Source organism: Rosa rugosa, chromosome 3, assembly GCF_958449725.1.
Source record: "Rosa rugosa chromosome 3, drRosRugo1.1, whole genome shotgun sequence".
Classification (NCBI taxonomy): Eukaryota; Viridiplantae; Streptophyta; class Magnoliopsida; order Rosales; family Rosaceae; genus Rosa; species Rosa rugosa.
Window position 1 is genome coordinate 51484277 of NC_084822.1, and position 22528 is coordinate 51506804.

General features: G+C 39.2%; 5 protein-coding genes across 6 annotated transcripts; 3 read left to right on the forward strand and 2 right to left on the reverse strand.

Moving 5' to 3' along the window:
• Nucleotides 1–4819: 4819 nt before the first annotated feature.
• On the reverse strand, nt 4820–6362 carry LOC133736503 (uncharacterized). Of its 2 annotated transcripts, none has more exons than XM_062164018.1 (2): nt 6133–6362; nt 4820–5780 (listed from the first exon to the last, which is right to left on the reverse strand). In XM_062164018.1, the coding sequence occupies exon 2, from the start codon at nt 5712–5714 to the stop codon at nt 4941–4943; it is 774 nt and encodes a 257-aa protein (XP_062020002.1). In that variant the 5' UTR covers nt 5715–5780; nt 6133–6362; the 3' UTR covers nt 4820–4940. The 2 variants fall into 2 exon arrangements, with proteins under 2 accessions (XP_062020002.1, XP_062020003.1); XM_062164019.1 differs by having other exon boundaries at nt 4820–5656; nt 6133–6360.
• Nucleotides 6363–11861: 5499 nt separating this feature from the next.
• On the forward strand, nt 11862–13299 carry LOC133736500 (elongation of fatty acids protein 3-like). Its single transcript, XM_062164017.1, has one exon. The coding sequence runs from the start codon at nt 12252–12254 to the stop codon at nt 13161–13163; it is 912 nt and encodes a 303-aa protein (XP_062020001.1). The 5' UTR covers nt 11862–12251; the 3' UTR covers nt 13164–13299.
• A 141-nt stretch (nt 13300–13440) lies between these two features.
• LOC133736499 (plasmodesmata-located protein 1-like) lies at nt 13441–14911 on the reverse strand. Its single transcript, XM_062164016.1, has one exon. The coding sequence runs from the start codon at nt 14909–14911 to the stop codon at nt 13964–13966; it is 948 nt and encodes a 315-aa protein (XP_062020000.1). The 3' UTR covers nt 13441–13963.
• Nucleotides 14912–15827: 916 nt separating this feature from the next.
• LOC133737922 (NEDD8-conjugating enzyme Ubc12-like) lies at nt 15828–16432 on the forward strand. Its single transcript, XM_062165383.1, has one exon. The coding sequence runs from the start codon at nt 15884–15886 to the stop codon at nt 16430–16432; it is 549 nt and encodes a 182-aa protein (XP_062021367.1). The 5' UTR covers nt 15828–15883.
• A 1115-nt stretch (nt 16433–17547) lies between these two features.
• On the forward strand, nt 17548–20783 carry LOC133740246 (probable 1-acyl-sn-glycerol-3-phosphate acyltransferase 4). The gene is made up of 5 exons (XM_062168180.1): nt 17548–17771; nt 17878–17934; nt 18359–18958; nt 19446–19576; nt 19685–20783. The coding sequence occupies exons 1-5, from the start codon at nt 17740–17742 to the stop codon at nt 20131–20133; spliced, it is 1269 nt and encodes a 422-aa protein (XP_062024164.1). The 5' UTR covers nt 17548–17739; the 3' UTR covers nt 20134–20783.
• Nucleotides 20784–22528: the final 1745 nt, after the last annotated feature.

Genomic DNA, 22528 nt, shown 5'->3' on the forward strand with positions numbered 1-22528 from the left:
GTTCTTCGTTTTTGTAGCCATATAGAAACTGGACCCTAATGGTGGAATAATTTTTATTATTTTCTACTTGTGAAAGACATATATTGCAGATCAACGTAGGCACGTGCTCTAATTCATGAGGCAGATGATTAATTAGGGATCTTGCTCATCACTTTCCTTTGCTTTCACTTATTTTCTGGTTAATGATCTCTCTCAAATGTTAAAGCATCGCAGTCGGGGAAAACTATTTCTGAGCAACCAAGACAAAGCAGTTAAAAACCTAAAGAAACCAAAAGAAGAAAAGAAAAGAAAAGAAGGCTCATGCTTCGAAACCAAGTTATGTGAAATTTAAAGATGAGATATAGTGGAAATATATCACTATCATGTGCTAAATGAGTCATGGAGGCCCTGAAAAATAAGGCTTATTAATTGAACATATTGAACTACTTATATGGCCGAATCATCGGAGATGCTTGTTTAATTTGCTTGTTTTTCAACAATTTATACACTGTGTTAAGAGTAGTAATTGATGTTTCTTCATTGTGAATCGATCGATCATATGAGATTTGTTTCATCCGGGCTACTAAACAACGATAGCTTTACGCATCTAGCTAGTACTGCTTGCTCAATGCTCTATTAGAGCAAGTTCACCCGTTTGGTCACCAGGTCACCTACTATTCACTATTTTTTAGTGTTTATTTCCACTCTCTGGATCACGGGCACAGTTTCTAATAAGACCTGGGTCACCAGGTCTCAGGTCAGCTTGCAGGTCACCTAGAAAGTGACACAAAGCGACCCAGGGCACGAAATACACTGTGCCCGTGACTCAGATAGTGAAAATACGCATAAAAAGCAGTGAATAGTAGGTGTCCTGATGACCCACGGGTAAACTTGCTCTTATCAAGTAGCTAGGACTAGGATTGTGGCTATCAAGTCATGACATGTCACCCCAAAAGTCTATGTTCATTGCGTCATTATCATCATTAATAACATTTGTCATGGTTTTGCACTTACTCAAAATGATCTCGTCGCAAACAAGATTCAGATCTTAACCCGATCGATCATCAGTTTTGAATTAATTACGTTCAGCATTTCATAAGTACGGTGGACACCATGGTTGATCACCGACATCCCCATACGGCCATACGGTGGTGTGGGTCATGAGGGGAAACTTAAATGAAGCTCACCTCGCACATGTTAGCCAGAGACTAGAGACTAAGAATTAAGATGCATGCACATAGCCATGACACGGCCATCACCACATTAGCATCATTACTAGCATATATCCCACCAGTTCGAATTTTTATTTTTATTTTTTATTATTCCGTATTTTCTTAGAATACCTCTTTATTTTATGTGTCTCTATCGATTTATAATGTTAATAAAATTTAAATCTGTAGGTTCTAAGATATTAGTTATTTCAATAGATGCTGTTAGTTCTATCAAATTTGATGTAATAGCCAATAGGTTTAAGTCAACAACACATATTTTTTTCTAATAGAGGCATCTATTTGGTAACTATTGTTCATATAACGTTTATGGGACCTAGCGCTCTGCTAGGGTTGGGAGAGTGCCGTTCTTGGCCTCTCTGCACCTTACTCTATCAACGATGGAGCAAAATTCCGGCATCGTTCTCGGTGCTGAGACCTTGGCGCACGGATCATTCCATGTCGTCTGATAGATCGTGGCTCGCAATCTTGCCGGCGACGACCTCTTTTTCTCAGATGTTCTCTGATCTTGGCTGTTCTTTTCTGAGGAGGGAAGTCGAGGCGGGGTATACCTGGACTGGGATGGCACCGAGAGTTCGTCGTCTTCGTCCAATCCGGGCTCGACTGAAATCGGAGGACAGTGGGTCAGATCTGGCAGCGCTGACGCCGTGGCAGCAGATGGTGGGTCGCTTGTGGCCTGGGGTACTCTCTTCCCTTCGGATCCATTCTGATCGTGCCTCTGTTCAATGGGGAGAAGCAATGGCGACGTTGCTTTTGCGGATCAGGATGGCCATGAGAGTCGGGTGCTTTCGGCTGCCTCGGGCACGGTTCCAGTCGACGGTGAGGGGCCGGATTCCGATCCAGTTTTCCAGCGTGTTGGAGCGGCGATCGGGGTGGAGCAGCGCTTGGACTTTGGGCTGGACCTGCGCTACTTCTGGTGGAGGCTGGTGGAGTCACGTTGGTGGGAGCGGGGTGTGCCTGCTCCGACGACGGACGGTGGAGCAGCGGTCAGAGCCGCGTTCAAGGTGGGTGCCCAGAGAGGCTTTGGGTGCCCAAAGTAGATCCTGGTGGGCCTGGGCTTTTCTGCTGGGTTGCCCAACTAGGGCTTTGGGCTGGGTCTGCCTTATTGGGGCTTGGCAGGTGGTGAATGAGCCCGAAGCTGTTAGGGTTCGCATTTGGGATCCGGGAGATTTCTGGTCGGCCCTAAATTTATCTGCATGCTGGAATTACTTCTTCGGTTACTTAGGTAGAAGATTGCTCTCTATTAAGCGCATTATTTTGCGTGGAGTAGGCAAGGTCGGTCACACTACCGGCGGTTCTCTTGATAGAAGGTTACCCTTTATTCGACGTATATCTTTGCGTGGAAGTATGGTTGACCATACTATTGATCCCATTTTATATAGCCCGGACTCTGTCCGGTGCTTCATCAAATGCTTAATTGCATCCCTTCGTACCCTTGTTAGGTTTTATTTCCGATGCTTTGTTGCATCTAGTATTTCTTTTGTTATTTTATATTTTGATGTAGTTTCTACATCTATCAGTTGTAATTTTTATTCTGTTTATTATTAATAAAATTGAGTTGACAGTTTCTAAAAAAAAAAAAAAAAAAAAAAAAAAAAATCTATTTGGTACAAAAATATTTTTATTTGGATTCCCAAGTTTATATCTCGTCGTTTGAAAATATATACAAGTACAATCTACAAAGACTTCGAAATAGATGATGAGATACGTCGGTGCTTGGTACATACAATAATCGTGTGCACTGCACCATTCAAATACGACTTCAAAGTCAAACTTTTTAATATTCCAGTGGTCTGACTTGACTTTCATGCCTCGTCTTGTTTTGTATATCTTAAAAAGTTAAAAGTTAAAACCTTGTTGTAGAATTTACCTCTAGATAGAGTTCTAAATTCATCGAGTGAGGCCCAATTAAGGAGGCTCCAGTGGCCCAATTATTCGCTTGTGTTTTGCTCTTTTTCTTCTGGACATGTCTTGTTCATTTGATCCGTCCCATTTGATGCTGAAGTAACATAGAGCACGTCACTTAAATTATTTCTTTCTGGTTCTGATGGCGAAAATATCTACTTTTCAACACACCAATTACATGCAACTACAAGAACCACATTTGTAATATTAACTTTGAAAATTCTTCTATACACCGCGGTGCAAGTCCACATACACTAACTATGCAATCTCAGCCGTCCATATGTGTGATCCGTTTTTTTTTACTCAAAACCATCCAATCTCAACGGTGCGTGTATCTTCACACCGTGTACCGAATACTCTCCCAACTTTAAACTTCATGAAAACGAAGGATGTCTCTGTGGCCCTGATATTTTGGGGTCTTTTTCATAAATAGAGTCTCACTCTTAACAAACTAATGGCTTCACTTGGTTTCGATGACAATGCTCAACTACTTTATGCAAAACTAATAACTAAAGAACTAACTTGCTGTGGGAGAGTAGATGAAAGAGGCTGGTCCCTAAACTGTTGTCCACAAAACTTCCCTGTAACTTCCTTTTTCAGGACTCATTGACGTTTTCCATCCCATTCTATCAGCTCAACAAATGAAGACTCTTTATATCAAAGGTCAGTTTAGATGTGAAGAAAAAACAAATTATACTTGGTGACACCAAAAAGAGAACAAGAAGCAAAAAGTTTGATGCCACCTTAATGGAGTGGTGGAGGTGGCCTATGCTAACATACAAGAGTTGCACATGGAAAAAGAGTAGATGCCCAACAGCTGATCAATCCACATGCTCACATAAAGGTTAATGTCGCCAGCCTATAATTAGTTCAACACTTCAACCAATCAAGGGGCCACAAGCAACACCTTTTAAAAAGGATTGATCACATCACTCTTTTTCTTTGGACTGAATTGATCACATCACTCAGAAGATTAACTAAAGCTCGATTGAAAACAATTTCAAAACTTTACTAGCAAATAAACGATGCATCTTAGGAAAACTTTGGAACAAGTATCATACGTCAGGGTAGACATTCCATGACAATCCAATCTAATGCTCCCTCAAAGCCATACTTGAAAACAAAATACACCACCTACTGTTTGAAAACAGGAACTCACCCCAACTACTTCAGCAGTCCTCCTAATGCATCTGGTTTATGGATGCTAGGCAAATACTGATCATTTTCAAAATGAGGAAAGTGCATACAAATTTGTCTTTGTATTGAAGACGAATTCACTTGTATACAAAATTCTCGTCAGTCATACAAAATGATCTAGTTCACTAATAATATGATACTTTAACAGCACAAATGTAGTTCATAGTGCTCTATTCCCCTTATATAGGCATAATAACCACACCCTCAAGAAAATGCCAGGGCAAAGAAAAAATTCAGCAACCAAATGATTAGGAAAAACAAAGACTATGCAGGAGAAAGAAAAATTGTGACTACAAAGCACATTCTTACCCGCTGCAACATATTCCATGCCTCCGTACTACTGCATTGTGTGGAGAGAGCTGATCCCATGAGCGATGTTGCAGAAAAGAGCAGGCTCTGTGTGCGTGTGTGTGAGACAGAGAAATAAATGCAGCAGAGTATCTGGAAATACAATTATCTTACCATGTAAGCCATAATTGACATGCCAATGAGACATACAAATGACAAGCTACAACAAAACTGAAAATAGTAAAATATGAACAGTTTCCCCATTGTCAGAAACAATAAATATAAACTAGCAAATATACAAACACCCTAAACGTCCAGTTTGAAATGGATAGCATATTCAATCTATTGCCACAAAAGAGCCATAAGAGCACAAGCTACAACAAACATAATCAACATCTTCAGGTAATAATCTTGAACCACAGCTGGACGACCCACACGAGGACCCGGTCGCAAATTGTATCTATGTCCATGGGGGCCATGAAATGTATTATGAAACCCATGCGGAAATCCAGCACTTGCACCATACACGGGAGCGTCAGGAAATCCATGCATCTGAAAATTTAACAAAGACGGGAAAAGGCCACCAAAAGCTGCAGAGAAGGTGAAATTGCCAAACCTTGTTGTGGTTGCCATTGGTGGAGCAAACCCTCCCAAACCTCCCATGAATCCAAACCCACGTTGGGCGAAATGGTTTTGTTCTGGTGGAGGAGCTGTTTCAGGCCTTTGCCCCGCTGGACGATTCGGAATGTTAACTCCAGGAATTGACTTTGATCTTGGGTCAGTAGATGTCTTTCCCCTACCATACAAGGGGACCAAACTCTCCTCCTTCACGACGGCTTTGCAAACAGGGCATTCCTGAGAATGGGAGTGAATGTGGAGCCATTTGTAAAGGCACGGCCAGCAGAAAAGATGGCCGCATAGGGTAACAATTGGGTCTTGGGCTAAGTCAAAGCAGATATTGCATTCGAAATTACCAGCATCCCCGTTACTGCTGGAGAAAGAAGGCCCTTGTGATTGGGATGGCCTGCTCGCTGAATCCCCAAAACCACTTGCCATACCTGGAGGACAACCTCTTAAACTCGAATCACATATATCATACACCAGCCATTGCAACATCTCAGTTACATTGAACTACATCAAAAGAACTCAGGCAAGCCCTAGTTACCCGGAAAATATAAAACCCTACACAACAATTGAACAAACTTCACCCACAAAATACTATATAGGATCCAAAATCAATTATTCTTTCGAAATGATGCGAACTCTGGTGGTCCTATTTAGTTACAAGTACTGGGGAATAATGAACGAATGGTTTTACTCATCAAGTATTTTCTCTCTTCCTGAATATGATCACAAATATTATGAATTCAGCCTGCAAAGATCTACAGCATGCGAGCAGAAACACAACGTCTCAGCAATCGATTTGGAATTTACCCTTGGTCAATTCTCAGAATCCAATCATGAGCAATCCAGAAACAAATTGAAAACAAGCAATAGAAATCAAACAATCGGATCAAGGAGATGAACTACTGACCTTTACATAGAAGGAGGAGTAGAGCTAGTCAAAACGAGAGAGAGAGAGAGAGTCCGTAGAGAATATGGTTGACGGAGAGATTAGGGTTTGGGTTTGCGATGCGATGCGAAGCGAAGCAATTTTGACGCGCTTGGAGATCTCCGGGGAGGGAAATTGTTTTTTTCTTTCCCACCTGGCAATTTTTTAATGGTGGGGATAATATTCTGGTCCTCTCCTCACATCATATGTTTAGCCGTCTCATAGATTTTGCCTTCCTTATATAAATCAACGAATTCATCCTCAACAGTGTTACTGTCTACATCCATCATACAAGGAAAATTGTCTCCCGTGAACGAAAATTGTACTTTATTAAAACAAAACAAATATATATATATATATGTTGTACTTTATTGATGTTCGGTCATCTAATGCAATGACCTTTTACTAAAAAAAAAAAAAAAAAAAAAAACAATAACCATCTCATTTATCTAGACTTTTCAAAAAAAAAAAAAATTCTCATTTATCTAGAAAATTTTATGTTTTAGAGGAATCTTGTATTGTTTGAGAGTGAGTTTTCACTAATTTAAAAAAAAAAATAATACTTTAACCGGGCACGCTCTGTGCAATTTATTTTGACTTGAGTATTGTTTATTTTTTGTCCTATTGTTTTCAAATTAATCAGTCTCCCACGATGGATTTGGGAAACCTCCAAAGTCAGGGAAAAAGCCACCTCTCTCAAATCATTTCATGGTGCGAAGGCTCAACTCCTGCAGATCTGTTAACATCGACTCGTTTCAGAGTGCGGTCCAATCAATATGGAGGCTGAATGGCACAGTGGACGTGCAATTCTGAACGGATAGATTTCTGTTCACCTTCTCCAACAAGTGCGACATTACCAAAGACCCTGGTGCTTTCAACGCACCATGATTCTCTTGAATGATTCCGAAGGCTTTCCTGATATCACGGTGGTGCCCCCCCCCCCCCCCCCCCCCAAATTTGGGTGGTTATGCAAGGTTTGTCATTGGCGCTTCTGACCAGTGATACTCTTTGTCTGGTGGGGGAAAAGATTGGCCCGGTTCTACAGGTGAATCAGAGAGGCATAAGAGATGGATATGCTAGGGTTCGAGTCAAGCCATCGATCAGTGATCCAGTCCGGTTGGAATGTCAGGTTAGGGTTTCCTCGACCAATATTTTAGAGTTGTGCTTATGGAGAAGCAGTTCCTTTCCCATGTGGGTTAGGAAACTAGCAATAGATTCAAGGGCGACACTCCTTTTACTTGTCTCTTGTTGATGTACAACACGATGTTCTTAGGTGCCTTCATTAGGGTACAAGTTTAGGATTTGGGTTTGTTGTAGGGCGAGAGTAATTTATTTTTTGCGTTATTTTTCATTTCTGTTTTTGGATTGTTTAGTCTTTAGGGTTTAGGGAGAAGGCACCTAAGAACATCGTGTTGTACATCAACAGTCTGAACTTGAATGAGTATTTTATATTAATATCGTTTTTTTGAGGGATGTGGTAGACTGGTAGAAGTAGTAGGTCAGACTATACTCATTGTAGTAACCCAAACACTTACTAGGAATCATCATAGCGTTGAAGCCACAAGTCGGCCAAAACAAAGTAATCTTCACCTTGAGGTCCACGATGATGATTTGTGGCCGACTTGTGGCTTCAACGCTATGATGATTCCTAGTAAGTGTTTGGGTTACTACAATGAGTATAGTCTGACCTAGTATGGTCGTATAATTTTATATTAATATAATACTTTTCATTCCCCTCAAAAAAAAAAAAATTATTACTCTCCCCGACGGTTAATCCATATAAATTGATTTTTGAGAATAAGGAAAAATAATTTCCACTTTTTTTATTCGACTGTTTTTCCCTCCCTCATCGGTCGGTCCCTTTCTAACTAGTCGATGTCTTGTACTGAGGCCTATTCCTACCTCTTTAGTTAGCAGCGTACTGAAGGGGAAGGAAATGATATTGCTCCTAAATGGGCAAGGGATGTCGTTCCTGTTGGTCGACTTGATCTCTTTCTTTGAAGGCTTTCGGGTTTGCAGAGGACGGTATTAACGATAGTGACGATAGGATGGTCGAGGTGCACGTAAACTCTAAGGTTGAACCTAAGCGTGGCCATGGGCGACCGCAGGGTTTGCGGAGTTAGGCTACAGAGTTGTTATGTTTTATGAGGGATCGTTCTTCTAAGTGTCTATTTACTGGTGATATTTGTTAATAGATTACTCTACGTTTTAGGTCGAATAAGCATGACGTTTCTGCCACATATAATTCAATAGGAAGATATATGTAATACTCTGAAACATGGATGATCGATAACTGATTCTCTTAAAAAAACCAACATACATAAACAAGGCTAGGGACCTTCCTTGGGCAGTGGTTTTTTCTTCATATGATTGACCACGAGGTCCACGACCACTCTAGTATAGTTTGTGTTACCTATTCGGCAAAAGTTTACGACACATGCATGAGATGGTAGAAAAACGTGTAAGAAGTAATGTTGCATAACAAGTAAATTATGTAAAGCCTGCCAATAATTAGACACGAGTTAAATGTTATGCTCTACTACTTCTACCAGTCTACCACATCCCTCCATGGCCCTCTCCACACGAAACGTAGACAAACTACCAACCACTGCTTCAATGCATGGACATATAAACGAAAGTGGTTACGCCCTCCAACCTAACACATTAAAATATGAATTAAATACTGTTTACTCCTTATACTTATAGGGGGTGTTTGTTTCACCGGACTATCACTCCCGACCTTAATTTCTACAAGAGTCCTAGACTCTTTTAACTTGGGTTATGCTATAGTAAGCCATGAATCTTGTTTGGCACTGTCTAGGACTAAGGAGCAGCAAGAAAGAACACAGAAGCAACTAATGAATCATATGCACAATCATCCATGAATCACAACAAAATTGGGTCTGTCTCAACAATAGAAGCAAGCCATGAATCATATGCACAATCCTCACAATTCACAGAACAATTCTGAATCTCATAAATGAAGCAAAAGCAAGCAAATCAAACACAAATTGCAAAACCCTCTCCTATACCTGGAATTGAATTGGTTCTATCTCCAACTCTTCAATTCTTGCAGCCAACAACCAAATATCAATTGGGTCTTTCCCAGACCTCCCAAAACTCAACGATTCATGGCAAATAAATTTCTGCAAAATCCTCCTTCACTCATCACTTTGGGCTTAATGGGAACCCGTCATCTCTAAATCTCTGTGTTTTGGCTGGCAGAAAACTGAGGGGATTGGAGGGGAGAGTGAAAAATTGAACCTGCAGAAGAGATGGAAGGAGACCCAAGCGAACAGTAGAGAAAACCACGAAGCTGAAGTGAAGAGTCGAAGAGCGAGATTTTGGCTTCCACAGTCCGATGGTTTTTGACATCGCTGTGGAAGAAGGTGAGAGCAGGTTTTTGGGGACTCTGGAGTCTCATTAATTGAGTCCCAGTTGTTGCCAAACACGGGATGATGTCTGTTGGACTAGATAAGCCAGTCCAGTCCCGTCCAATCCCACGAAACAAACACGGCCATACGGTTTTATCGTTTCAGTCCCTGACCTTCGAATTTCACCTAAAAAGTTCCTGAACTCTCAATTGGTCCCTACCGTCAAAATTTTCTGTTAAAGTTGCTGAAAATTTCTATTATGCCCTTGCTTACTTTTTTTTTAATTTATTTTTTCTCTCTCTTTTATTTCTTTTTTTCATTTCACCTCTTGAAGGTCTGTGGATTGGAACCATCTTGATGAGGAGATGAAAAGAAGGAGGCGAGAGAGCCGAAAGAAGGAGAGGTAAAAAAATAAAATAAAAAAAAGAGGAAGAGAAATATATATATATATTTTTAAAGTAATTGAGGGTATAATAGACTTTTCAGGGGAGAACGGAGTTTTTGATGGATGCTTGACGACAATGACCAATTGGGAGTTCAAGGACTTTTTAGGTGAAATTCGAAGGTCAGGGACTGAAACGATGAAACCCTATAAGTATAGGGAGTAAGCAGTATTTAACCCAAAAATTAACATAGTTTGTTGCTAGTAATATATATCAAAAAAGAACCAAACCGCACAAAATTGTTCTCAAATTCTTGAGCTTTCTGATTAGGGATGGAATTAGGATTTTAAAATAGAGAGTTCAAAATATAACTGATATCATTTAATTAATTAATCTACAAATGAAAGATATCTCAGCAACAAAAGATAAAGAAAAAAAATTAATTAATTTATGGGTTTTTATCATAGGTGGGGTCTGAACTTTTTGGGACCGGACAGAATGATACCTAGACTTTCAAAGTGATCAAATAGGTATCTGGACTTCCAAAACCACATCACTAAGGTGCTTCCGTCTATATTCCGTTATTCATCCGTTAAGTGAAGGGGCAAATCAGACATTTCACTTAAATTGACCACTAAAATCAGAATTGCAATTCATTTTTATCCTTATACTTCGTTTTCCATTATACTTTGTTGTATAATCACTTTTTTTTTTGTTTCTTAATTTTACTTTGTAAAAATTAATTGTAATTCTGGGCTAATTTTTTAAGAACAGTAAAAATTATTCAAGAAAACGTGATGTTGAAATGTTGGATATTGTTATTATTTATCGGGAGATAATAATTGGAGGTAAAATTTGATGGAAAATTTCACATGAATAGTGTTGGGGAAGTGTTTGGAGGGAAAATAAGATAGAAAGGCACTAAGGAAGGAAATGTGTTTGTTCATGTGATATGAGGTTATGACAGTCATTTTAGTGGTCAATTTAAGTGAAATGTCTTATTTACCCCGACACTTAACAGAGCAATAATGGAATATAGACGGAAGCACCTTAATGATGTGATTTTAGAAGTCCAGGTGTCTATTTGATCACTTTGAAAGTCCAGGTACAATTTTGTCCGGTCCGAGAAAGTTTAAACCCCACCTATGATAAAAATATCTAGATTTTTTTTGTTTCTATATTGCACTTTTTTCTTTCCTAGCTGACTCGCATGATTATGTATAATCATTGTAGTGTTTGAAAACTTGAAGGGGGTCTGGACCCCTAGACCCAGATATAGATCCAACACTGTCTCGGTGCCTCCCATATCTTTTTGCCAATACCTATTGTGTGTTCACCTAATTGATAATGTTTTTATCAACAAAAAAAAGGAAAAATTAATAATATATTTATACTGTTTGACTGAAATAGTGATTATGAATAATCAATAGTGATTTTGTATTTATATTGTTTGACTGAAATAGTTTTTCTCTGTATTGTTATATTGTATGAGTTTCTTTTCTAGTTTGATACGAGATTATATGTGAAAACTTGAAGGGGGTCTGGAACCCCATCGAGACGTACGTGCGCTATTACCCCGTATCTATCTGTCACTACTAATTGTGTGTTCTTTTTTTGAGAAAACTATTGTGTGTTCAAATAATAATAATGTATTTATACTGTTTGACTTTAATACACGAGTTATATATAATATATATACATATATATTTGTTTTTCAAATAAAAAAAAACACTTGTAGTACTTATTATGTCAAAGCATACATGATCCACCAAAAAGAAAAAGGCATTTTCAGGTGAAACACTCTAACAAGCATCCTTTTTAGGCATCAAGCCATGAATGATATAATATATATACATATAAGTGAAGCTGAGTTAATCAATTGGAGGAGAAAAGGGAAAAAGAAAGGGTCAAAATGCTCATGCAAGTCATGTTTCACATGTGAGAGTGACGCGCTCTAATGATGGACCAGCTTCCTTCACTCGTCCAATTACCACCCTCCGATCATCGCTTTCTAGATGCAGTTTCAGGCCCTTAAATATTACCGAATAACCAAAAACTCCTTGAGGTCCAAGATACCGACTCCTTGAAATTTCAATTAATTTTGGCGTCGGTCCATTCCCAGCCTTAGAAAAATCTAAGCAATACCAACACAAACAAAGAATAGGACTCCAAGAAACTTCCGCACTCGGTCCACCCCGTATTCCATTTCTCATCCCTTTACAATCCGCTGACCACCATAAACCATAACCATTACAGTCCATTTTACCTTTCAACACATCATCGGAACGAAACTGTTATAAGTCATCGCTATAATTTCTTTGAGGCAATTCGTCGAACATATGCGATGCAGCTTATGAAGACGTTACACATCATCAAGTACTGGCTAACAGAGCACCCTACCATTGTAAACTTCCGGTGGAGTTCCACCCAATCATGGGGCTCCACGTGGTCTTTCCTCTTCACCGTCATCCCCGCCTACCTCGCCGTCGCCGTTACCCTCCACCTCATCCTCACCATCTTCCGCCGCCGCCGTCCGGTGCCGCTCGGCCCAATCCCGGCCGCGCACAGCCTCCTGATGGCCTTAATCTCCGCCGTGATCTTCGTCGGCATCCTCCTCTCCTCCGCCGCAGAGATTCGCGACACGCGGTGGCTCTGGCGGCGCACCAAGACCACCCCGTTCCAGTGGCTCCTCTGCTTCCCTCTCGGCACGCGCCCCTCCGGGCGCGTCTTCTTCTGGTCCTACGTCTTCTACCTATCCCGGTTCCTCCACCTGTTCCGCACATTCTTCACCGTCCTCCGGCGCCGGCGACTCTCCTCCTTCCACCTCTTCAACCAATCCATCCTCATCTTCATGTCCTTCCTCTGGCTCGAGTTCTCTCAATCGTTTCAGGTCCTGGCCATACTCTCCTCCAGTCTGCTCTACTCCGTGGTCTACGGGTACCGGTTCTGGATCGGAGTCGGGTTGCGCGGCGCGTGCTTCCCACTCGTGGTGAATTGCCAGGTGGCGTTGCTGGTATGCAACTTGGCCTGCCACGTCGGCGTTCTGTTGCTTCAGGTTTTCAAAGGCGGGTGCAACGGAATTGGGGCGTGGGTGTTCAACTCTGTGCTCAATGCCGCCATTCTTTTGCTGTTCATGAAGTTCTATGTGAAAACGCATTTGAAGAATTCAAAGGTGGATGTTGAGGTTGAAGAAGAGAGTAGTTCCACACATTGGGGATCTGGTTTGGAGTCAAAGAATGAGGTTAAAGAGAACTAGACAAAAAAGCAGGTGAGTTGTTACAGGAGTAGTTACTGGGCAGGAGGAGAGTTTTGTTTTTTGTTTGTAATTTTATTTTTTACTGGGAATATACATACAACACTATAATTGTGAATATGATCTCTTTCTTGCCTGATGAGTCTTGATTTTTTTAAGTCATATATCATGAAAAAAGAATGATTATTGTCGTTCTCTTTTATGTTCTTAAGAGATTCTCTTTTACGAGATATTAAACCTTGTTTTCTGAAAAACCATCTAATACGGCCTTCTAATCTATTTGTATTAGTGTGTGTACATGTGTGACTTAAACGGGAACAAAGTTTGTAATCCCACCAAAATCAAAACATGTTATTTAGTATCATTGTATCACCAAAAAGTCTTTTGATTTTTTTATTTTTATTATTTGAGCAGCATCAAGTATAGTAGTCTTTGCTTCAGCAGCCAAATAAACAGTAAAAGGGAAAGAAAAAAAAAAGTAGGACTTGTTTAAGCTTGAACCAATTGTGATATTTGTGTGCACATCAATACCATCAGCTTTAAACCCATTAACATTTCAGCTGAAAAATCCAAAAGATTTCCGGGCAATTGCAAATTTCTCTTGTTTAAATGAATTGGGTATTTGGGCATGCAGCCTTTCACCATTATACATACCCAACACTAAAAGCAATTAAGAACCTAAAATACACTATAGAAGGCTAATACAACGTAGTTTATTTATTTTTCATGCCGAAAACTACTTGTTTACATCGGACTCGCATACTGCTTCCATGTTCCTAGCTAGTGTGATCTGCTTACATTTTTCATGATCTGCACTCTTTTATAATGTAAATGATAACAGCACCTAATAATATCAAACCGAGAATACATCCCGCCAAAATAGCCACTACCATCTCTGCTGGATGATTCCCAGAGCCTGCACCGACCTTACGCGAATATGGCACACCATTGGCATTGGCATTCGAGGAGTTTGTAGACTTGTAGCTAATGGAGCACTTGTAGAGATAAATCTGCCCCGTGACGGAATCGCCACACTCGGTCTTGGCCTTCTGAGAAGCACTTTGCAGGCAAGCCACACAATCCTGGTTCACTAAGGTACCTTCGCATTGTCCTGAAACATTCACTGTGTCATAGCCACCGGTGTAGAAGCCACCAACTCCACCAGTACTATTCTTGACATCGTTTTCCAATATGCCGAAAGCCGTGTCCCTTTTCTCCCCAAGCCCAGCAGCCCTTGCTTGATTAACTTCACAACGTTTGAAAAGAAATTCTGTTGCATCAAATGGCTTTGAGTCAGCAATCTCATAACGTAAGTAGCATCCGCGGAGCTGGACTCGGACTGCTACATTGGTTTCTCCACAGAGTTGGCTGACTAAAGGTGGAATCTGTCTTATGCAGGTGTTGCACTCGGCGGGGGAGAGGTCTCCGCGGCACTGGTACAGACCGTTAATGCCGTTAGTGCCATCGCCAGAGGTGGCTGTGGCTGCCAAGAAAGTCTCTAGTGAAGAGTTTGAGACCAACGAGTCCATGAGGGGTTTGAGGTTTTCCGGGTAGACATTGTTTGGGAACATTTGTTTTGAACACCCTTTGAAAACCAAGGATGTATAATCATCCGAAGCAGTGCCCATAGCGAGGGGGAGGGAAGTGAAAAGGAATGTGCAGATAAGTAGATGACACCAAAGAAATAGCAATGGCTTGATTTTGGTGGGCAAACTCATCTTTGAGAAACGTCGGACAAATTGTACTAACATTGTTGGATACTCAGTCTTACCAAACCGATATTGATTGAAGAAGTTAATTACAGATATCTAACAACATAGCGGCCTATTTATACACTTTCCGATAATGCAATAAACCTTAAAACCATAGGAATACTAACTTTCCTAATACTAAGTGGAAACACGGGGCAAGTTAACTGGACTTGCCAAATTTATGCATTTTTCCAACACGTACTGAAATTTGTACTTTTTGGGCTGGTTCTTCACATCTTAAGGTAAACCTTTAATCTGCAAGCGCAAGGAAAGAAATCTAAACCAAACTAGGAATATGTAAATTCCTCAAAGACATAGGAAAGTAGAAAACAATCTTTGTGTTTGTATTTTAGTGTGTCTCTAATTATATATTGAAGAGATTAAAAAAAAAAGTGGAAGACTGAAATTAGGAACCTTAGACAAATTAACTTCATCTCCAGATTCACAACCATCCCTCTGCGTATCTCTCTTCATCTCCAAATTCACAACTATCGATCCCTCTGCGACAACTCTTCCTCTCTCCCACACACAAACATGCCTGCACCAATATATCTCTAAAATCATGCATTGACGATAGCTATCAAAAGAAACCACTCACTGCTTAAGGATCCAACAAATTATCACAATAGTATTGTTGCTCAATGTAAGTACACTTCTCTCATGAACCTTCTGTTTTTTTTTTCCTTTCTGGGCGTACGGTTCTGACGCCTTGAGCTGCGCCTTTTGCGCTTTCGCCGCCTTGATCAACGTCTTTGGCGCCTGGTCGCCTCGGCAGCAAAACACACTCAGTTTCAGTAGCACCTCACGCCCTAAGGCACGCTTTTTAATTCATTGATCCTAATCCTAGTCAGACATTGTTTCAGTTATGTACTCTATAAATACCTCCAATATGGCTTGAAGAACAAAATCATCGAATACAATTCTGAAGAAGAAAAAGAGGGATCAGTCACCAACTAAGTAAAAACAGGAGATATGATCAGGCTATTTAAAGTTAAGGAGAAGCAGAGAGAACTTGCTGAAGCCAATGGAGGAAAACATGTCAAGAAGCAATCAGCTGGCGAATTGCGCCTTCACAAAGATATAACTGAGCTGAACTTACCAAAATCTTGTGTTATATACTTCCCCAAAGGCAAGGACAACCTCAAAGCTTTTGAGGTTTCGATTAGACCAGATGAAGGATATTACACAGGTGGAAAGTTTGTGTTTTCTTTCCAGATTTCGGATTTCTATCCACACGAGGCACCAAAAGTTAAGTGTATGACAAAGGTCTACCATCCCAATATCGACTTGGAAGGGAATGTCTGCCTCAACATCCTACGAGAAGATTGGAAGCCTGTGCTTAACATAAACACCATTGTTTATGGATTGTATCATCTTTTCACGGACCCGAATCATGAAGATCCCTTAAATCATGATGCAGCTGAAGTTTTGAGAGACAAGCCGAAGGAGTTTGCGTCTAATGTAAGAAGGGCTATATCCGGTGGGTATGTGGGGAAAACTTGTTTCTCAAGGTGCAAATAGATATTGACATATTATCTCATATAAGATTTGTCAACAAATTACAATTTCTTTTTTCATCTTCTTTTGATTTCAAATTTTCAAGGATCGATCCTTTGTATTTTGACATTTTAAAATTTAATCTTGGAAAAAAAAGATAGAGAATTAATTTTTTGTTTATCATTGCCCTACTTATATCTCACATTTTTTTTTTTTGAGAAAATGTCATCTATTATGTAATTCAATAAGCAGTACAATAATAACATGTCCCAGAGAGAATCATTCATTCTAAAAAAAAAAAAAAACATGTCCCAAAGGAGCCGACAAAGAAAAATATTACTTATGCAGTTATGCAGACCGACAGAGCAAGCAGTACAATAATAATCTGTCATTCTAGCATGATCGCATTGGGCTAGGTGTGGACCGATTTATCTCTTTACTTATTTTCGTAACTTTCGTTAATGCTCGAAATAAACAAGCAATGAGATTAACATGGTAAGCTGCTAATCCATCACACTCGGATAGTTTTATCCATTCCGATTCACTTAATAAAGAGATTGAACAATATATATATATATATATATATATATATATATATATATATATATATATATATATATATAATAATTCGGGATATTAATAGACGAGAAATTCGAACTCAAAACCTGAAGTCTTAATGGCGTAAGGTAAATGTAATTGTAATTGTGAGAAAGCTAAAAGCCAACTATGTAGCGTGACTTGCGTCAGACTCCTAGCGTCACCAAATCAAGAGACTGCAATGGCTGGTTTATCCATTCCGATTCACTTAATAAAGAGATTGAACAATATAATAATTAGAAATATTAATAGATGAGAGATTCGAACACAAAACCTAAAATACTAAAGCTGTATGGTAAATGTAATCATAATTGTGAGAAAGCTAAAACCCAACTAAGTAGCGTGACTTGCGTCAGACACCTAGCGTCACCAAATTAAGAGACTGCACTGAATGGTGGACTGTGTAAACCAATCAAATCACATCCGACAAAACTGAGCTTTTTATTAGGTTGGTTTGACCCATTCTCAATTTCTTTTGTTGTCATCATCCCACTAATACTAATGGTGAATCTCCCCTGCTGCACTTGTCGTTGCACTTTTGCTCTGCATTTGTTTATATAGGAATTCGCCTCACGGTGGTCTCATTATTTTTAGAATCTATATCTATATCTATATTCATCACTATCAAACACCAATCTCTTATCTCCCATCATTATCAGCTTGTATCGTATTATATATCATCTTTCCCCTAACAACCACAATCATCTCCTGCATCTCTCTGACTCGAAATTGGCATGAGATCTTCACCGAAAAAGATTGCCATGAGGTAAATACATGCATTTTTACGTTGTTTATGTTATTTGCAGATAAACAATGTCATTTGTATTTGGTTTTGTATGAATTCTGAAAGAACATGTATGTTTCATTTAAAGCCTTCAGGCCAGAGAGAGCGCCAGTCCCAGACGGGTAGCGGCAAACCCAGAAGAATGGTTAGTGTCAATTCATTTTGATCTTGTAGCAATTGGAGTCAAGAATTTTGTGTTTTCGGAATCTGAGATTTGCTCTCTGTATTCTTATATCTTTGGATTTGGTAATGTAGCATCCGACCACAGATTTTTTTTTTTTTTTTTTTTCATTTGTATTCTAGTCGGATACTGTTTGATTGAAACATGGAATTCTAATTGGGATCTGATAGTTAACCACATTGTTTGAATTCTAAAGGAAAGAGAATTCAAAATTTTGTGAGGTTTGGCTTGACAAGACCTCAAAAATTCCTCTATAGGTGGTATTGGTAGTAGGGATGTGTATATGTGTAGTGTATTGGTGTTAATTATTTTTAGGGCATTTAATTATATTTACAAGTAGATGAATTGGGATACATTGATTGACGATCAAGATTATTATGAACTGCAGCTCCATTGAGGACGGTTCGTGGAAGGAGGTGGACGTTTGCAGTCCCTTAAAATCTGATAGTAAACTGAAGCACAGGCCCTTGAACGCTTTTAGAGTTGTAAGGGGTGTTCTATGTTTGGTGGTGTTTCTTTCCACTGCTTTCACCATTCTAGTCTGTTTTGCGCCGGTGGTAGCTGTTTTGTTGCGACTTTTTAGCATACATTACAGCAGAAAAGCAACTTCCTTTCTATTTGCTAGGTGGCTGGCTCTCTGGCCCTTTCTATTTGAAAAGATCAACGGGACGAACGTGGTTTTTTCGGGCGATACTGTCCCACCTAGAGAGCGCATTTTGATTATTGCGAATCATAAAACTGAGGTGGATTGGATGTACTTGTGGGATCTTGCATTGCGAAAAGGGTCCCTCGGATATGTTAAATATGTGCTCAAGAGCAGCTTGATGAAGCTGCCTGTTTTCGGTTGGGGGTTCCACGTTCTGGAGTTCATTCCTTTGAAGAGGAAGTGGGAAGTTGATGAACCAATTCTCCGGAAAATGCTATTAAGTTTTGCTGATCCTCGAGACCCTCTCTGGCTTTCTATTTTTCCTGAAGGAACTGATTACGAGTACTACTACTTTCCCCCACCTCCTCTATATGTCTCCCTTATTAATCCATCTGCACTATGTACTTTCAGATTCATGATAAAGCACAGGAAGAGAAATATATGTTTGTGAGATAAAAGTGAGTAGGATAGATTTAAGTATTAGTAATCAGTTTTATTTACCACATCACAATTACTTTTTAAATTTACTATGGAAATTGTGTAAAGTTAAAAGGATATATCAGATTCAGCTGTGTAGGTTATTATCAAATTGCAGGCATTGAGCCTATCGATTAAATTGATCTGTTGTAATATCTAATATTGCCACATTTTTTTCTGCAAATATCTGCAAGGATTATTCAAGTAACTGATCAAACCCAATTTCGATATTCCAGTCACATTTACTAGTATACTGGTTGCATCACATATTGACATACTTGCAACTTTTGTATAGCGCAGATTAAATCATGTGTTTATTCATTCAAATTCCCTCGTTTTGTTTCTTGTGCAGTGAAGAAAAATGCAAAAAGAGCCAGACATTTGCTGCTGAAAATGGACTTCCTGTGCTGTCACATGTGCTACTTCCAAGGACTAAAGGTTTTTGTGCTTGCTTAGAAGCCCTAAGAGGTTCTTTGGATGCAGGTAATGAATTTATACAAGGCTCCATTTTGTAACTTTTCCAAGATGGTAAGTTCTTATGAGATTTCCTTTGGTTAAACTTATACCTTCATATTCTTCATTTGCCTGCAGTTTATGACTTGACAATTGCATACAAGAATCAATGCCCTTCGTTTATGGACAATGCATTTGGTGTAGATCCTTCAGAAGTACACATTCATGTTCGGCGTATCTCAATGGAAGATATCCCGGAGTCTAGCACAGATGCTGCATCTTGGTTAGTGGACACATTCCATCTCAAGGACAACATGCTGTCAGATTTCCATACTCGAGGCCATTTTCCTAATGAAGGAGGAGAAGAAGACATTTCTGCGTTCAAGGGTTTGGTAAATTTTATGTTGATACTTATTTTGACAGTGGTTATCATTTACCTTACCATTTTTTCATCGGTCTGGTTTAAAATATACATCGGTTTATCATGTGCATACCTTGCTTCCGCAACATATTTTGAAATCCAACCGGTGCCAGTATTAGACTTTGTTAAAGCAACATTGGTTTGCAATAGACTCAGATGTGAATAACATTTACAGGATACGTACATTTTTTACAATTTACAACTTTTAGTATCCTTTTTCTTCTGGTTATGTTCATATATTGTTACTGTGGATATAAGTGCTTCTATAATGGACTTGTCGCACCTGTATATCTAGTGACTGACTACAACCGAAAACAGAGTCATGCATACAACAGGGCTCAGGTCCCTGTTGTTGCGCTGAAGGAAAGATGCCAGCTTATGGGTTCTCTGTGCAGCTTTTTTGCTGCTATTGTGAGATATATGGAATTGGAAAAAGGAAAAAAAAATAAAAAATCATTACGGTGCACAATCATGGTCAGGTTCACTCTTTGTCCTGTAAAATAAATTGAGGGTAAAGTTGTCAAGTCCCTAAAATTACATGCATATTGATGGACAGGGAATTTACAGAGACCACTTGTAAAGAAGAATATACTGGCACTAGTTCAGTGTACAATTGTTGATCATCTGTAATGATATCTCTCAACCTTAGATCTCCTTATGCTGTTGATTAGAGGGAAGTTCAAACTTGTTAGATCAGAATCAGATTACTCCCTGCGCCTAAATTTCATATCTTTTATGTTCACCTACTTCTCATTCATGGCATTCATTCTTGTTGCTGCATTTGGTGACTCCAGAGAATGTTGTCTATCTTGAAATTGAATCAAGTTGAGTCCTGATTCTTGAATCGTATCAAGTAATGTGTAAACAAGCATATATTATATCAACGTACAGCAAACCAAAAGACACCTCATATAGGTAGGCTATCAACTACTGCTTTGTACGTCTAGATTAATCAATAGGGTACGTACGTGAAGCAATCTTGTACGATTGCTGGGACAGTTAAACAGAATCGCATTTTCAATCGATGGGATGATCGAGTTGAGGCAATGGAATTACGAAGAGACGCGGGCTGGCTACCTAACCTGCGCTGCTTCTCTTCATTTCATTGTCAAAACAATGAAGGAACAGACAAACATGTATGGCATCTGCCTAGCCTCATTTATTGTTTACTGCAAATGATGCCCTTTTCCTGTTTATAGCAAAACATACAATGGTGTCCAAGTGTAAGTTGCCTTTTGCTGAATGAGTAAACTAAACGCTCTGGATCTCTAGGAAGCTGCATGCCTTCATTTTAATGAAGACCATCCACCATCCATCCTGCATTGCCTTCATTAATTCTTCTCTCAGGCCACATTTTACACCATCCCCTTAATTAGCATTTTCCTGAAGGAGAAAACAAGAAGAGTTATCTAGCACCCATGAAAAGATTGTGTCATGTACTCATGTATCTATGTAACAATGCTACAAGCAGGGACGGAGCTACTCAAGGGCCTGAGGGGGCCATGGCACCCCTTAACTTTTTGACTGCATATGTAATTGTTGCTTGCAATCTAGTTGACTTGAGTTTCTACACACACAATTATTAATATTGGCACCCCCTAGTTCTCCACGTGATTAGCTTCACATGAAAATATAATATATCTCACCTATCTTTTGATTGGTTAGTTTAGAGTAATAGTAAATAATAAAGACTTTTTGGATTTTAGAAGCAGAACCATGAGTAAAATAATATTTGGAGCATGCTTGTTGCACCTTGGTATTTGGAGAACGCCTCCTTACAGCACGCCTGTTTAATCTGATCAAATCAATTATACAATTATACAATACTAGCCTCTTGGCATGCACTCCGTGCCTGCCAATTTGCTTTTATAAAACAAATTTTAAAATTTAAAATTTAAAGGAAATTAAACAAAAGGAAAAAAAATTTGAAGGCAACAAAACGTGGGTTTTTTTTCCCTTATTTTTTGTTTGTAGTTTCTTGAAAAGAAAATACTGATTTTGTTTATTTACTATTTTAGCCTTGTAATATCATTTTTATTTTTTAAACAATTCAATCAATAAAGGGCATAATAGGAGTTTCAAAAATTTAACCATCATTCCCAACAATTTGCTTTATATAATAGATTTTAATATTTTTTTAATATATTTTTTCTCATCCATCTTGTATTGGCCCCCCTTAGTTGTGATCTGTGGCTCCGTCCCTGGCTACAAGCATTTACTCATTGAAATTGGAGCTTGCTTAATCTATTACAAGATCCTTATTGGCCCAAGGATTCAATTGCTATGATGCTTTCATCATGCTATCTGTGCGATGAGACAGCAAGTTGTTCTTTTTTATTCTTTTTTTGTTTTTTTAATTGGTATCATGATGTTTAATTGAAGTTAATCTCCACATAAAAGAGACAGACTGAAAGAGTGAATCAAAAAAATAACCAAAATTGAATGACAAAGTCAAATGTGATACGTCACTCCAGAAAAAGTAGGAAGAAAAGAGATTGATAAACTAACCACCATTTTGGTATGCTATGGCTTAAGAACGTGTGAGGGAGAGTGCACGTGTG

Bases quoted from the DNA above. Each gene is read 5' to 3' on its own strand.
- LOC133736503 (XM_062164018.1), bottom strand. From the start codon at position 5,714: ATGTTGCAATGGCTGGTGTATGATATATGTGATTCGAGTTTAAGAGGT.
- LOC133736500 (XM_062164017.1), top strand. From the start codon at position 12,252: ATGCAGCTTATGAAGACGTTACACATCATCAAGTACTGGCTAACAGAG.
- LOC133736499 (XM_062164016.1), bottom strand. From the start codon at position 14,911: ATGTTAGTACAATTTGTCCGACGTTTCTCAAAGATGAGTTTGCCCACC.
- LOC133737922 (XM_062165383.1), top strand. From the start codon at position 15,884: ATGATCAGGCTATTTAAAGTTAAGGAGAAGCAGAGAGAACTTGCTGAA.
- LOC133740246 (XM_062168180.1), top strand. From the start codon at position 17,740: ATGAGATCTTCACCGAAAAAGATTGCCATGAG. The intron at 18,959-19,445 runs GTACTACTACTT...TTTCTTGTGCAG, and splicing joins CCTGAAGGAACTGATTACGA to TGAAGAAAAATGCAAAAAGA. The intron at 19,577-19,684 runs GTAATGAATTTA...ATTTGCCTGCAG, and splicing joins AAGAGGTTCTTTGGATGCAG to TTTATGACTTGACAATTGCA.